The following is an 18541-nucleotide window of genomic DNA, read 5'->3' on the forward strand; positions in this document are numbered from 1 at the left end:
CCATGCACTCTATTCCATACACTCTATACCCTACATGCTAAAACTATACCCTACATACTCTACACTCTAAAATCTATACCCTACTCTCTACACTCTATACCTTACACTCTATACCAAACACTCTATACCCTACACTATATAACATACACTCTATATCATACGCTCTATACCGTACACTCTATACACTACACTCTATACCCTACACTCTACACTCTATATTCTACACTCTATACCCTACACTCTAAACTCTATACCATACAATCTATACCCTACACTCTATACTATACACTCTACACCCTACACTCTATACCATACACTCTATGCCATACACTCTACGCCCTATAACCTACACTCTATACCTTACACTGTACACCCTACACTCTATACCATACACTCTATACCCTACACTCTATACCCTACACTCTATACCCTACACCCTACGCTCTATACCCTACACTCTATACCCTACACTCTTCACTCTATACCCTACACTCTATTCCATACACTCTATATCCTACACTCTATACCCTACACTCTAATCCCGACACTCTACACTCTATACCCTACACTCTATACCCCACCCTCTATACCCTACACTCTATACCATACACTCTATACCCTACACTCTATACCCTACACTCTACACTCTAAACTCTATTCCATACACTCTATACCCTACACTCTATACCCTACACTCTAAACTCTATTCCATACACTCTATACCCTACACTCTATACCCTACACTCTATACCCTACACTATATACCCTACACTCTATACCCTACACTCTACACTCTATACCCTACACTCTATACCCTACACTCTTTACCCTACACTCTACACTCTATACCCTACACTCTACACTCTATACCCTACACTCTATACCCTACACTCTATACCCTACACTCTATACCCTACACTCTATACCCTACACTCTACACCCTACACTCTATACCCTACACTCTATACTCTACACTATATACCCTACACTCTATACCCTGCACTCTATACTCTATACCCTACACTCTATACCCTACACTCTATAACCTACACCCTATACCCTACACTCTATACCCTACACTCTACACTCTGTACCCTACACTCTATACTATACACTCTACACCCTACACTCTATACCATACACTCTATACCCTACACTCTACACTCTATACCATACACTCTATACTGTACACTCTATACCATACACTCTACACCCTACACTCTATATCATGCACTCTATACCCTACACTCTACACTCTATACCCTACACTCTATACCCCACAATCTATACCCTACACCCTACGCTCAATACCCTACACTCTATACCCTACACTCTACACTCTATACCGTACACTATATTCCATACACTCTATTCCATACACTCTATACCCTGCACTCTATACCCTACACTATACACTCTATACCCTACACTCTATACCATACACTCTATACCCTACACTCTACACTCTATTCCCTACACTCTATACCATACGCTCTATACCCTACACTCTATACCCTACACTCTATACCCTACACTATACACTCTATACCCTACACTCTACACTGTATACCATACACTCTATACCCTAAACTCTATACCCTACACTCTACACTCTATACCCTACACTCTATACCCTACACTCTATACCCTACACTCTATACCCTACACTCTATACCATACACTCTATACCCTACACTCTACACTCTATACCCTACACTCTATACCCTACACTCTAAACCCTACACTCTATACCCTACACTATACACTCTATACCCTACACTCTACACCATACACTCTATACCCTATACCCTACATTCTACACTCTATACCCTACAATCTATACCCTACACTTTATACCCTACACTCTATACTCTACACTCTATACCGTACACTCTATACCATACACTCTATACCCTACACTCTATACCCTACACTCTATACCCTACACTCTACACTCTATACCCTACACTCTATACCATACACTCTAAACCCTACTCTCTATACCCTACACTCTATACCCTAAACTCTACACTCTATACCCTACACTCTACACTCTACACTCAATACCCTACACTCTATACCCTACACTCTATACCAAACACTCTATACCCTACACTATATAACATACACTCTATATCATACGCTCTATACCGTACACTCTATACCCTACACTCTATACACTACACTCTACACTCTATATTCTACACTCTATACCCTACACTCTAAACTCTATACCATACAATCTATACCCTACACTCTATACTATACACTCTACACCCTACACTCTATACCATACACTCTATGCCCTACACTCTACACTCTATAACCTACACTCTATACCTTACACTGTACACCCTACACTCTATACCATACACTCTATACCCTACACTCTATACCCTACACTCTATACCCTACACCCTACGCTCTATACCCTACACTCTATACCATACACTCTATACCCTACACTCTATACCCTACACTCTACACTCTAAACTCTATTCCATACACTCTATACCCTACACTCTATACCCTACACTCTAAACTCTATTCCATACACTCTATACCCTACACTCTATACCCTATACTCTATACCCTACACTATATACCCTACACTCTATACCCTACACTCTATACCCTACACTCTACACTCTATACCCTACACTCTATACCCTACACTCTATACCCTACACTCTACACTCTATACCCTACACTCTACACTCTATACCCTACACTCTATACCCTACACTCTATACCCTACACTCTATACCCTACACTCTATACCCTACACTCTACACCCTACACTCTATACCCTACACTCTATACTCTACACTATATACCCTACACTCTATACCCTGCACTCTATACTCTATACCCTACACTCTATACCCTACACTCTATAACCTACACCCTATACCCTACACTCTATACCCTACACTCTACACTCTGTACCCTACACTCTATACTATACACTCTACACCCTACACTCTATACCATACACTCTATACCCTACACTCTACACTCTATACCATACACTCTATACTGTACACTCTATACCATACACTCTACACCCTACACTCTATATCATGCACTCTATACCCTACACTCTACACTCTATACCCTACACTCTATACCCCACAATCTATACCCTACACCCTACGCTCAATACCCTACACTCTATACCCTACACTCTACACTCTATACCGTACACTATATTCCATACACTCTATTCCATACACTCTATACCCTGCACTCTATTCCCTACACTATACACTCTATACCCTACACTCTATACCATACACTCTATACCCTACACTCTATACCCTACACTCTACACTCTATACCCTACACTCTACACTCTATACCCTACACTCTATTCCCTACACTCTATACCATACACTCTATACTGTACACTCTATACCATACACTCTACACCCTACACTCTATACCATGCACTCTATACCCTACACTCTACACTCTATACCCTACACTCTATACCCTACAATGTATACCCTACACCCTACGCTCTATACCCTACACTCTATACCCTACTCCCTACACTCTATACCGTACACTATATTCCATACACTCTATTCCATACACTCTATACCCTGCACTCTATACCCTACACTATACACTCTATACCCTTCACTCTACACCATACACTATATACCCTATACTCTATACACTACACTCTACATTCTATACCCTACAATCTATACCCAACACTCTATACCCTACACTCTATACCATACACTCTATACCCTACACTCTATACCCTACACTCTATACTGTATACCATACACTCTATACCCTACACTATATACCCTACACTCTATACCCTACACTATATACCCTACACTCTATACCCTACACTCTACACTCTATACCCAACACTCTATACTCTACACTCTATACCCTACACTCTATACCATACACTCCATACCCTACACTCTACACTCTATACCCTACACTCTACTCTTTATACCCTACACTCTATACCCTACACTCTACACTCTATACCCTACACTCTACACTCTATACCCTACACTCTATACCCTACTCTATACCATACACTCTATACCCTACACTCTATACCCTACACTCTACACTCTATACCCTACACTCTACACTCTACACTCTATACCCTACACTCTATACCCTACACTCTATACTCTATACCCTACACTATATACCCTACACTCTACACTCTATACCCTACACTCTATACCCTACACTCTGTACCCTACACTCTACACCCTACACTCTATACCCTACACATTATACCATACACTCTATACCCTACACTCTACACTCTATACCCTACACTCTACACCCTACACTCCATACCCTACACTCTATACCCTACACTCTACACTCTATACCCTACACTCTATACCCTATACTATATACTCTATACCCTACACTCTATACCCTACAATCTATACCCTACACTCTATACCCGACACTCTATACCCTACACTCTATATCCCAACACTCTATACCCTACACTCTATACCCTACACTCTATACCCTACACTATACACTCTATACCCTACACTCTTTACCATACAATCTACACTCTATACCCTACACTCTATACCCTACACTCTACACTCTATACCCTACACACTATACCCTACTTTCTACACTCTATACCCTACACTCTACACTCTATACCATACACTCTATACCCTACACTCTATACCCTACACTCAATACCCTACACTATATACCCTACACTTTATACCCTACACTCTACACTCTATGTCCTACACTCTACACTCTATACCCTACACTCTATACCCTACACTGTATACCCTACACTCTACACTCTATACCCTACACTCTACACTCTGTACCCTACACTCTATACTATACACTCTACACCCTACACTCTATACCATACACTCTATACCCTACACTCTACACTCTATACCCTACACTCTACACTCTGTACCCTACACTCTATACTATACACTCTACACCCTACACTCTATACCATACACTCTATACCCTACACTCTACACCATACACTCTATACTGTACACTCTATACCATACACTCTACACCCTACACTCTATACCATGCACTCTATACCCTACACTCTACACTCTATACCCTACACTCTATACCCTACAATCTATACCCTACACCCTACGCTCTATACCCTACACTCTATACCCTACTCTCTACACTCTATACCGTACACTATATTCCATACACTCTATTCCATACACTCTATACCCTGCACTCTACACCATACACTCTATACTCTATACACTACACTCTACATTCTATACCCTACAATCTATACCCAACACTCTATACCCTACACTCTATACCATACACTCTATACCCTACACTCTATACCCTACACTCTATACTGTATACCATACACTCTATACCCTACACTATATACCCTACACTCTATACCCTACACTATATACCCTACACTCTATACCCTACACTCTACACTCTATACCCAACACTCTATACTCTACACTCTGTACCCTACACTCTATACCATACACTCCATACCCTACACTCTACACTCTATACCCTACACTCTACTCTTTATACCCTACACTCTATACCCTACACTCTACACTCTATACCCTACACTCTACACTCTATACCCTACACTCTACACCATACACTCTATACCCTATACTCTATACACTACACTCTACATTCTATACCCTACAATCTATACCCAACACTCTATACCCTACACTCTATACCATACACTCTATACCCTACACTCTATACACTACACTCTATACTGTATACCATACACTCTATACCCTACACTATATACCCTACACTCTATACCCTACACTATATACCCTACACTCTATACCCTACACTCTACACTCTATACCCAACACGCTATACTCTACACTCTATACCCTACACTCTATACCATACACTCCATACCCTACACTCTACACTCTATACCCTACACTCTACTCTTTATACCCTACACTCTATAACCTACACTCTACACTCTATACCCTACACTCTACACTCTATACCCTACACTCTATACCCTACTCTATACCATACACTCTATACCCTACACTCTATACCCTACACTCTATACCCTACACTCTACCATACACTCTATACCCTACACTCTATAGCCTACACTCTACACTCTATACCCTACACTCTACACTCTACACTCTATACCCTACACTCTATACCCTACACTCTATACTCTATACCCTACACTATATACCCTACACTCTATACCCTGCAATCTATACCATACACTCTATACCCTACACTCTACACTCTATAAACCACACTCTACACTCTATACCCTACACTCTACACCCTACACTCTATACCATACACTCTATTCCATACACTCTATACCCTACACTCTATACCATACACTCTACATTCTAAAATCTATACCCTACTCTCTACACTCTATACCTTACACTCTATACCCTACACTATATACCATACACTCTATATCATACACTCTATACCGTCAACTCTATACCCTACACTCTATACCCTACACTCTATACCCTACACTCTACACTCTGTACCCTACACACTATACCATACACTCTACACACTACACTCTATACCATACACTCTATACCCTACACTCTACACTCTATGCCATACACTCTATACTGTACACTCTATACCATACACTCTATACCCTACACTCTATACCCTACACTCTATACCCTACACTCTACACCATACACTCTATACCCTACACTCTATACCCTACACTCTACACTCTATACCCTACAATATATACCCTACACTCTATACCCTACACTCTATACCCTACACTCTACCATACACTCTATACCCTACACTCTATACCCTACACTCTACACTCTATACCCTACACTCTACACTCTACACTCTAAACCCTACACTCTATACCCTACACTCTAAACTCTATACCCTACACTATATACCCTACACTCTATACCCTGCAATCTATACCATACACTCTATACCCTACACTCTACACTCTATAAACCACACTCTACACTCTATACCCTACACTCTACACCCTACACTCTATACCATACACTCTATTCCATACACTCTATACCCTGCACTCTATACAATACACTCTACATTCTAAAATCTATACCCTACTCTCTACACTCTATACCTTACACTCTATACCAAACACTCTATACCCTACACTATATACCATACACTCTATATCATACACTCTATACCGTACACTCTATACCCTACACTCTATACCCTACACTCTATACCCTACACTCTACACTCTGTACCCTACACACTATACCATACACTCTACACACTACACTCTATACCATACACTCTATACCCTACACTCTACACTCTATACCATACACTCTATACTGTACACTCTATACCATACACTCTATACCCTACACTCTATACCCTACACTATACACTCTATACCCTACACTCTACACTCTATACCCTACACTCTGTACCCTACACTCTACACTCTATACCCTCCAATATATACCCTACACTCTATACCCTACACTCTATACCCTACACTCTACACTCTATACCATACAATCTATACCATACACTCTATACCCTACACTCTATACCCTACACTCTATACCCTACACAATACACTTTATACCCTACACTCTATACCCTACACTCTATACCCTACACTCTATACCCTACACTCTATACCCTACACTCTACACTCTATACCCTACACTCTATAACATATACTCTATACCCTACACTCTATACCTTACACTCTATACCATACACTCTACACTCTACACCCTACACTCTACACTCTATACCCTACACTCTATACCCTACACTCTACACTTTATACCCTACACTCTATACCCTACACTCTATACCCTACACTCTATACCCTACACTCTACACTCTATACCCTACACTCTATACCCTACACTATATACTCTATACTCTACACTCTATACCCTACACGCTATACCCTACACTCTATACCCTACACTCTATACTCTACACTCTATACCCCAACACTCTATACCCTACACTCTATACCCTACACTCTACACTCTATACTCTACACTATACACTCTATACCCTACACTCTATACCATACAATCTACACTCTATACCCTACACTCTATACCCTACACTCTACACTCTATGCCCTACACACTATACCCTACTTTCTACACTCTATACCCTACACTCTACACTCTATACCCTACACTCTATACCCTACAATCTATACCATACACTCTATACCCTACACTCTATACCCTACACTCTACACTCTATACCCTACACTCTATACCCTACACTTTATACCCTGCAATCTATACCATACACTCTATACCCTATACTCTATATCATACACTCTATACCCTACACTCTACACTCTATACCCCACACTCTACACTCTATACCCCACACTCTACACTCTATATCCTACACTCTACACCCTACACTCTATACCATGCACTCTATTCCATACACTCTATACCCTACATGCTAAAACTATACCCTACATACTCTACACTCTAAAATCTATACCCTACTCTCTACACTCTATACCTTACACTCTATACCAAACACTCTATACCCTACACTATATAACATACACTCTATATCATACGCTCTATACCGTACACTCTATACCCTACACTCTATACCCTACACTCTACACTCTATATTCTACACTCTATACCCTACACTCTAAACTCTATACCATACAATCTATACCCTACACTCTATACTATACACTCTACACCCTACACTCTATACCATACACTCTATGCCATACACTCTACGCCCTATAACCTACACTCTATACCTTACACTGTACACCCTACACTCTATACCATACACTCTATACCCTACACTCTATACCCTACACTCTATACCCTACACCCTACGCTCTATACCCTACACTCTATACCCTACACTCTTCACTCTATACCCTACACTCTATTCCATACACTCTATATCCTACACTCTATACCCTACACTCTAATCCCGACACTCTACACTCTATACCCTACACTCTATACCCCACCCTCTATACCCTACACTCTATACCATACACTCTATACCCTACACTCTATACCCTACACTCTACACTCTAAACTCTATTCCATACACTCTATACCCTACACTCTATACCCTACACTCTAAACTCTATTCCATACACTCTATACCCTACACTCTATACCCTACACTCTATACCCTACACTATATACCCTACACTCTATACCCTACACTCTACACTCTATACCCTACACTCTATACCCTACACTCTATACCCTACACTCTACACTCTATACCCTACACTCTACACTCTATACCCTACACTCTATACCCTACACTCTATACCCTACACTCTATACCCTACACTCTATACCCTACACTCTACACCCTACACTCTATACCCTACACTCTATACTCTACACTATATACCCTACACTCTATACCCTGCACTCTATACTCTATACCCTACACTCTATACCCTACACTCTATAACCTACACCCTATACCCTACACTCTATACCCTACACTCTACACTCTGTACCCTACACTCTATACTATACACTCTACACCCTACACTCTATACCATACACTCTATACCCTACACTCTACACTCTATACCATACACTCTATACTGTACACTCTATACCATACACTCTACACCCTACACTCTATATCATGCACTCTATACCCTACACTCTACACTCTATACCCTACACTCTATACCCCACAATCTATACCCTACACCCTACGCTCAATACCCTACACTCTATACCCTACACTCTACACTCTATACCGTACACTATATTCCATACACTCTATTCCATACACTCTATACCCTGCACTCTATACCCTACACTATACACTCTATACCCTACACTCTATACCATACACTCTATACCCTACACTCTACACTCTATTCCCTACACTCTATACCATACGCTCTATACCCTACACTCTATACCCTACACTCTATACCCTACACTATACACTCTATACCCTACACTCTACACTGTATACCATACACTCTATACCCTAAACTCTATACCCTACACTCTACACTCTATACCCTACACTCTATACCCTACACTCTATACCCTACACTCTATACCCTACACTCTATACCATACACTCTATACCCTACACTCTACACTCTATACCCTACACTCTATACCCTACACTCTAAACCCTACACTCTATACCCTACACTATACACTCTATACCCTACACTCTACACCATACACTCTATACCCTATACCCTACATTCTACACTCTATACCCTACAATCTATACCCTACACTTTATACCCTACACTCTATACTCTACACTCTATACCGTACACTCTATACCATACACTCTATACCCTACACTCTATACCCTACACTCTATACCCTACACTCTACACTCTATACCCTACACTCTATACCATACACTCTAAACCCTACTCTCTATACCCTACACTCTATACCCTAAACTCTACACTCTATACCCTACACTCTACACTCTACACTCAATACCCTACACTCTATACCCTACACTCTATACCAAACACTCTATACCCTACACTATATAACATACACTCTATATCATACGCTCTATACCATACACTCTATACCCTACACTCTATACACTACACTCTACACTCTATATTCTACACTCTATACCCTACACTCTAAACTCTATACCATACAATCTATACCCTACACTCTATACTATACACTCTACACCCTACACTCTATACCATACACTCTATGCCCTACACTCTACACTCTATAACCTACACTCTATACCTTACACTGTACACCCTACACTCTATACCATACACTCTATACCCTACACTCTATACCCTACACTCTATACCCTACACCCTACGCTCTATACCCTACACTCTATACCATACACTCTATACCCTACACTCTATACCCTACACTCTACACTCTAAACTCTATTCCATACACTCTATACCCTACACTCTATACCCTACACTCTAAACTCTATTCCATACACTCTATACCCTACACTCTATACCCTATACTCTATACCCTACACTATATACCCTACACTCTATACCCTACACTCTATACCCTACACTCTACACTCTATACCCTACACTCTATACCCTACACTCTATACCCTACACTCTACACTCTATACCCTACACTCTACACTCTATACCCTACACTCTATACCCTACACTCTATACCCTACACTCTATACCCTACACTCTATACCCTACACTCTACACCCTACACTCTATACCCTACACTCTATACTCTACACTATATACCCTACACTCTATACCCTGCACTCTATACTCTATACCCTACACTCTATACCCTACACTCTATAACCTACACCCTATACCCTACACTCTATACCCTACACTCTACACTCTGTACCCTACACTCTATACTATACACTCTACACCCTACACTCTATACCATACACTCTATACCCTACACTCTACACTCTATACCATACACTCTATACTGTACACTCTATACCATACACTCTACACCCTACACTCTATATCATGCACTCTATACCCTACACTCTACACTCTATACCCTACACTCTATACCCCACAATCTATACCCTACACCCTACGCTCAATACCCTACACTCTATACCCTACACTCTACACTCTATACCGTACACTATATTCCATACACTCTATTCCATACACTCTATACCCTGCACTCTATTCCCTACACTATACACTCTATACCCTACACTCTATACCATACACTCTATACCCTACACTCTACACTCTATACCATACACTCTATACTGTACACTCTATTCCATACACTCTATACCCTGCACTCTACACCATACACTCTATACTCTATACACTACACTCTACATTCTATACCCTACAATCTATACCCAACACTCTATACCCTACACTCTATACCATACACTCTATACCCTACACTCTATACCCTACACTCTATACTGTATACCATACACTCTATACCCTACACTATATACCCTACACTCTGTACCCTACACTATATACCCTACACTCTATACCCTACACTCTACACTCTATACCCAACACTCTATACTCTACACTCTGTACCCTACACTCTATACCATACACTCCATACCCTACACTCTACACTCTATACCCTACACTCTACTCTTTATACCCTACACTCTATACCCTACACTCTACACTCTATACCCTACACTCTACACTCTATACCCTACACTCTACACCATACACTCTATACCCTATACTCTATACACTACACTCTACATTCTATACCCTACAATCTATACCCAACACTCTATACCCTACACTCTATACCATACACTCTATACCCTACACTCTATACACTACACTCTATACTGTATACCATACACTCTATACCCTACACTATATACCCTACACTCTATACCCTACACTATATACCCTACACTCTATACCCTACACTCTACACTCTATACCCAACACGCTATACTCTACACTCTATACCCTACACTCTATACCATACACTCCATACCCTACACTCTACACTCTATACCCTACACTCTACTCTTTATACCCTACACTCTATAACCTACACTCTACACTCTATACCCTACACTCTACACTCTATACCCTACACTCTATACCCTACTCTATACCATACACTCTATACCCTACACTCTATACCCTACACTCTATACCCTACACTCTACCATACACTCTATACCCTACACTCTATAGCCTACACTCTACACTCTATACCCTACACTCTACACTCTACACTCTATACCCTACACTATATACTCTATACCCTACACTCTATACCCTACACTCTATACCCTACAATCTATACCCTACACTCTATACCCTACACTCTATACCCTACACTCTATATCCCAACACTCTATACCCTACACCAGGGGTCAGGAACCTTTTTGGCTTAGAGAGCCGTAAACGCCACATATTTTGAAATATAATTCCGCGAGAGCCGTACAATATGTTTAAAGGGCCATTGACAGATCAATCGCTCCAATGTTCACTTAGTACAGCAAGGAATGCTCCTCCCTGCTGTATAAAGCCACAACTGGACTGAAACAATGGTAATTAGCAGTAAAAATTAAATAAATAACTTACATTGTGAGCTTGCGATGCATGACATCAGTCCAGCAGTCTGGCTTCTTCTTTTTCCTGCGCATGACTGGAAGCTGGCATTCTTCCCACCTGATGTTGAGAGAATGCCAGCTTTGAGGCATTCGCAGAAGAAAGAAGCTGGAATGTTGGACATGTCACACAACGCATTGTCAGTTATGTCAATTGTCTATTTTATTATTTTACAGCGAATTATTGTTTAGGTCCAGCGGTGGCTTAGTGCAGCAGTGAGGAACACTCCTTTGTGTACTAAGTGACCGCTGGAGCAATTGTATCTGTCAGTGGCCCTTTTAAAAGTGTTGGTCTTACAGAAAATGAACAAAAAAGAGAGGCTCAGACCCATAGGGAACTAAAGCATTTACTACTTAAAGTGGTACATACAAGCAGGCACACCCAGCGTAATAAATAATTTAACTTTATTAAATAGTCTCACTGTACATAAAGTGCACACATTGACTTGTATTTAATTTTAAAGAACAACAAATCTCCGAACTCTTTTTTTTATAACATAATAACGTTTTAATGCTGTTGCTAACCAACGATGAATAGAATACTTCCTACCATTAATGTGACTTCTGGTGCTGCATGGATTTGCTGATGGCTTTGTAATCTGGTTCATACGTGGTGAGGTTTAGCTTCATGCAGGCGTTGAGACTTCCATCCGTTAAACGTGAACGTATGTTAGTCTTGATGTGCTTTAGATGTGAGAAAGACTGCTCGCATGCATAGGTAGAGCCAAACATTGTCAGTACAGCAATACCCACACACTGCAGTGTTTGGTATGTGACAGGAAGTGCATTCCAAGTTTTGACAATCAGCTGGTCTGCATGTTGGAGTTGTTTCATTTCTCTCCACTTGTGTTTGCTTGCCAACTCTGCTTGCTGTCGTGCAAGTTTTTCCAAATCTTCATTAAGTGATTTAAACTTATTCACCCACATGTCTGAAGCCTTCAGGTCAGCAGCTTGTAGCTCAAAATCTCTGATGGAGACACCAGGGATATAACTCAGGTCAGTGCTGTCCAGTGCACACTCATGTGGATGAGTGATGAACTTAAAAAGACGAGTGTGCTCACGAAATTCTCCAAAGCGCGCTTTGAATGATTGCAGGAGATTGGATGTAAAGCCTGCTAGCTGCTGAATATCAAGATGTTGTGCAGGGTCATTTGCTGTGCATGCATCTTTAAACTCTCCCAGTTTTTCAAAGTGTATTAAACGACCTGTTTCAATGTCTGCGATAAACAGTTCCAGCTTATTTTCAAATGCAAACACAGCTTGTTGAAGCGATAAAACTGTATTACCAACGCCTTGCATTTTCACATTGAGCTGGTTCAGATGTTCAGTCATATCTACAAGATAGAAGAACTTCAGGAGCCACTCAGTGTTGGACAACTCAGGATGGTCAACGTTTTTCATTTCAAGAAAAGTTCGTATTTCACTCAGACAAGCTGCGAAACGGCTGAGCACCTTCCCTCTTGACAGCCAGCGCACGTTGCTGTGCAGAAGCAGACCAGGATAATTATTCCCAACTTCATCCAGGAGTGTTTTAAACTGGCGATCATTTAAAGCACGGGCAACAATAAAGTTGACCACCTGAATGACAAGTGACATCACCTCACCAAGCTGCTCACCAAACATCTGAGCACAAAGTGCCTCCTGATGTAGGATGCAGTGAAAACTAAGGATAGGTCTTTTTTCATGTTCACGAAGAAGCGCTACAAATCCTTTGTTTTTTCCTACCATGCTTGGAGCACCATCAGTACACACTGAAATAAGTTTATGCATTGGTAGATTTTTTTCTTTAGTGAACTCAGTGAATGACTTGAACAAATCATCCCCTCTTGTTGTCCCTTTCAGAGGCAAAACAGCAAGACTTTCCTCATGTAACGTGTCACCGACAGCATACCTTGCAATGATGCTGAACTGAGATATATGGCTTACGTCAGTTGATTTATCCAAAGCAAGAGAAAAGAACAGAGCTGTATTTATGTCCTTCACTTGGGATGCCTCAATCTGATTTGCCATCATGATGGCACGGTCATGAACTGTTCTTGCTGACAGAGGCATGTCTTTTATCCGTTTGATAATCTTGGCTTTATCCGGAAAATCATCAAAAAGTTCATTGGCAACATCAAGCATAAATGTTTTGGCATACTCCCCATCTGTGAATGGTTTTCCGTTTCTGACAATTGCCAAAGCACCAACAAAGCTAGCCGAATTTAAGTCACCTTGTTGGGTCCAAACTCGAAGTTGCTGCTGACTAGCTTGCACTTTGCACAGCAGCTCTTGACAGGCTTTCTTCCTGCTGTCCCCTTCAGGATATTTCGATGCAAATGAAGCATGGCGTGTGTCAAAGTGGCGCTTTATATTTGACCGCTTCATAGATGCAATTTTATCATTGCATATAAGACAAACTGGTGAACCTGCTCTCTCCACAAAGGCAAATTCGTCTGTCCACTCCTGCTGAAAAGTACGATACTCCTCATCCTTCTTTCTTTTAGCCATCTTCTTCAATAAAGGGCAGTACTGTGGGGTGAAAAGAAGGCTCTGAGTCATTATTTCTTTAATTTGTGGATTTGTCTGCAAGCAGGGCCAACTCCAGGTTTCTTTTGGTCCTTGTGCTATAGAACTTTAGAAGACCTCTAGAAGAGCTGTCTTCTTTTCGTCACGGGTTAGTCGGGTGCACAGTGGTCTATACAGCACAGCCCGCACAGTGGTCTATACAGCACAGGCCGCACAGCGGTATATCCAGCACAGCCCGCACAGTGGTCTATACAGCACAGCCCGCACAGTGGTCTATCCAGCACAGCCCACACAGTGGTCTATACAGCACAGCCGGATGGATAGACCACTGTGCGGGCTGTGCGGTATATACATACCACTGTGCGGGCTGTAAAATAAAGAGGAGAAATCACGCTGCAGCTGATCACAGCTATGGGCCCCAGGGGCCCGAGCTCCTGCTGCACTGTGCCCCCGTACCTGTCCCTGGTGGTCGATGTAGTAGAAGTACTCCTTGGTTTAGGGGTCGGGGTTCTGGCCCTGGACATAATGAAGGCTCCTGCGGGGGCCCCTGAGGGCCGGGGACAGGCGGCAGAGTCGGAGCCGCAGTGCGTGACAGGACATGGCTAGGACGGCCGCGGGTCACTATGGAAACAGGTGCTGCCGCTTCCGGGCACCGCCGGAAACATGGGAACTGAAGAAAGCATCCGCACGCGATGCTTGTGTAGTGGGCATGTCAGGGGCGTGGCGGCGGATACAGAGAGCCACCCCCTGCTATGGATGGGAGGAGCCGCTCTGCAGCGTCACTGAGCCTGCGCACTGCTGCTTATCTATAGATAGAAGTAAGTGACGGAAGTGTGCGGGAGCAGGAGGCGGACATAGTGCGGTGACCAGGGGCGTCTGACTTGCCGGCCCTGGGCTCCTTGTCTGCGAGCCAGATACGGCCATCAAAAGAGCCATATCTGGCTCGCGAGCCATAGGTTCCCGACCCCTGCCCTACACTCTATACCCTACACTCTACACTCTATACCCTACACTATACACTCTATACCCTACACTCTATACCATACAATCTACACTCTATACCCTACACTCTATACCCTACACTCTACACTCTATACCCTACACACTATACCCTACTTTCTACACTCTATACCCTACACTCTACACTCTATACCCTACACTCTATACCCTACAATCTATACCATACACTCTATACCATACACTCTATACCCTACACTCTATACCCTACACTCTATACCCTACACTCTACACACTATACCCTACACTCTATACCCTACACTCTATACCCTGCAATCTATACCATACACTCTATACCCTACACTCTATACCATACACTCTATACCCTACACTCTATACCCTACACTCTATACCCTACACTCTACACACTATACCCTACACTCTACACCCTACACTCTATACCATACACTCTATTCCATACACTCTATACCCTACACTCTATACCCTACACTCTACACTCTAAAATCTATACCCTACTCTCTACACTCTATACCTTACACTCTATACCAAACACTCTATACCCTACACTATATACCATACACTCTATATCATACACTCTATACCGTACACTCTATACCATACACACTATACCCTACACTCTATACCCTACACTCTACACTCTGTACCCTACACTCTATACTATACACTCTACACCCTACACTCTATACCATACACTCTATATCCTACACTCTACACCATACACTCTATACTGTACACTCTATACCATACACTCTACACCCTACCCTCTATATCATGCACTCTATACCCTACACTCTACACTCTATACCCTACAATCTATACCCTACACCATACGCTCTATACCCTACACTCTATACCCTACACTCTACACTCTATACCGTACACTATATTCCATACACTCTATTCCATACACTCTATACCCTGCACTCTATACCCTACACTATACACTCTATACCCTACACTCTACACCATACACTCTATACCCTACACTCTACACTCTATTCCCTACACTCTATACCATACATTCTATACCCTACACTCTATACCCTACACTCTATACCCTACACTCTATACTCTACACTCTATACCCTACACTCTATACCATACACTCTACACCATACAATCTACACTCTATTCCCTACACTCTATACCATACGCTATATACCCTACACTCTATACCCTACACTCTATACCCTACACTATACACTCTATACCCTACACTCTACACTCTATACCATACACTCTATACCCTAAACTCTATACCCTACACTCTACACTCTATACCCTACACTCTATACCCTACACTCTATACCCTATACTCTATACCCTACACCCTATACCATACACTCTATACCCTACACTCTACACTCTATACCCTACACTCTATACCCTACACTCTAAACCCTACACTCTATACCCTACACTCTACACTCTATACCCTACACACTATACCCTACTTTCTACACTCTATACCCTACACTCCACACTCTATACCCTACACTCTATACCCTACAATCTATACCATACACTCTATACCATACACTCTATACCCTACACTCTGTACCCTACACTCTACACTCTATACCCTACACTCTATACCCTACACTCTATACCCTGCAATCTATACTATACACTCTATACCCTACACTCTATATCATACACTCTATACCCTACACTCTACACTCTATACCCCACACTCTACACTCTATACCCTACACTCTACACTCTATACTATACACTCTACACCCTACACTCTATACCATACACTCTATACCCTACACTCTACACACTATACCCTACACTCTACACCCTACACTCTATACCCTACACATTATACCATACACTCTATACCCTACACTCTACACTCTATACCCTACACCCTACA

At 41.8% G+C, this 18541-nt stretch overlaps 1 protein-coding gene across 1 annotated transcript; it reads right to left on the reverse strand.

Annotated features, from left to right (window-relative positions):
* Positions 1 to 13704: 13704 nt before the first annotated feature.
* LOC138654792 (general transcription factor II-I repeat domain-containing protein 2-like) lies at positions 13705 to 15642 on the reverse strand. Its single transcript, XM_069743514.1, has one exon. The coding sequence runs from the start codon at positions 15640 to 15642 to the stop codon at positions 13705 to 13707; it is 1938 nt and encodes a 645-aa protein (XP_069599615.1).
* Positions 15643 to 18541: the final 2899 nt, after the last annotated feature.

The sequence above is a fragment of the Ranitomeya imitator genome, unplaced genomic scaffold, assembly GCF_032444005.1.
Source record: "Ranitomeya imitator isolate aRanImi1 unplaced genomic scaffold, aRanImi1.pri SCAFFOLD_290, whole genome shotgun sequence".
In the NCBI taxonomy this organism is placed as follows: Eukaryota; Metazoa; Chordata; class Amphibia; order Anura; family Dendrobatidae; genus Ranitomeya; species Ranitomeya imitator.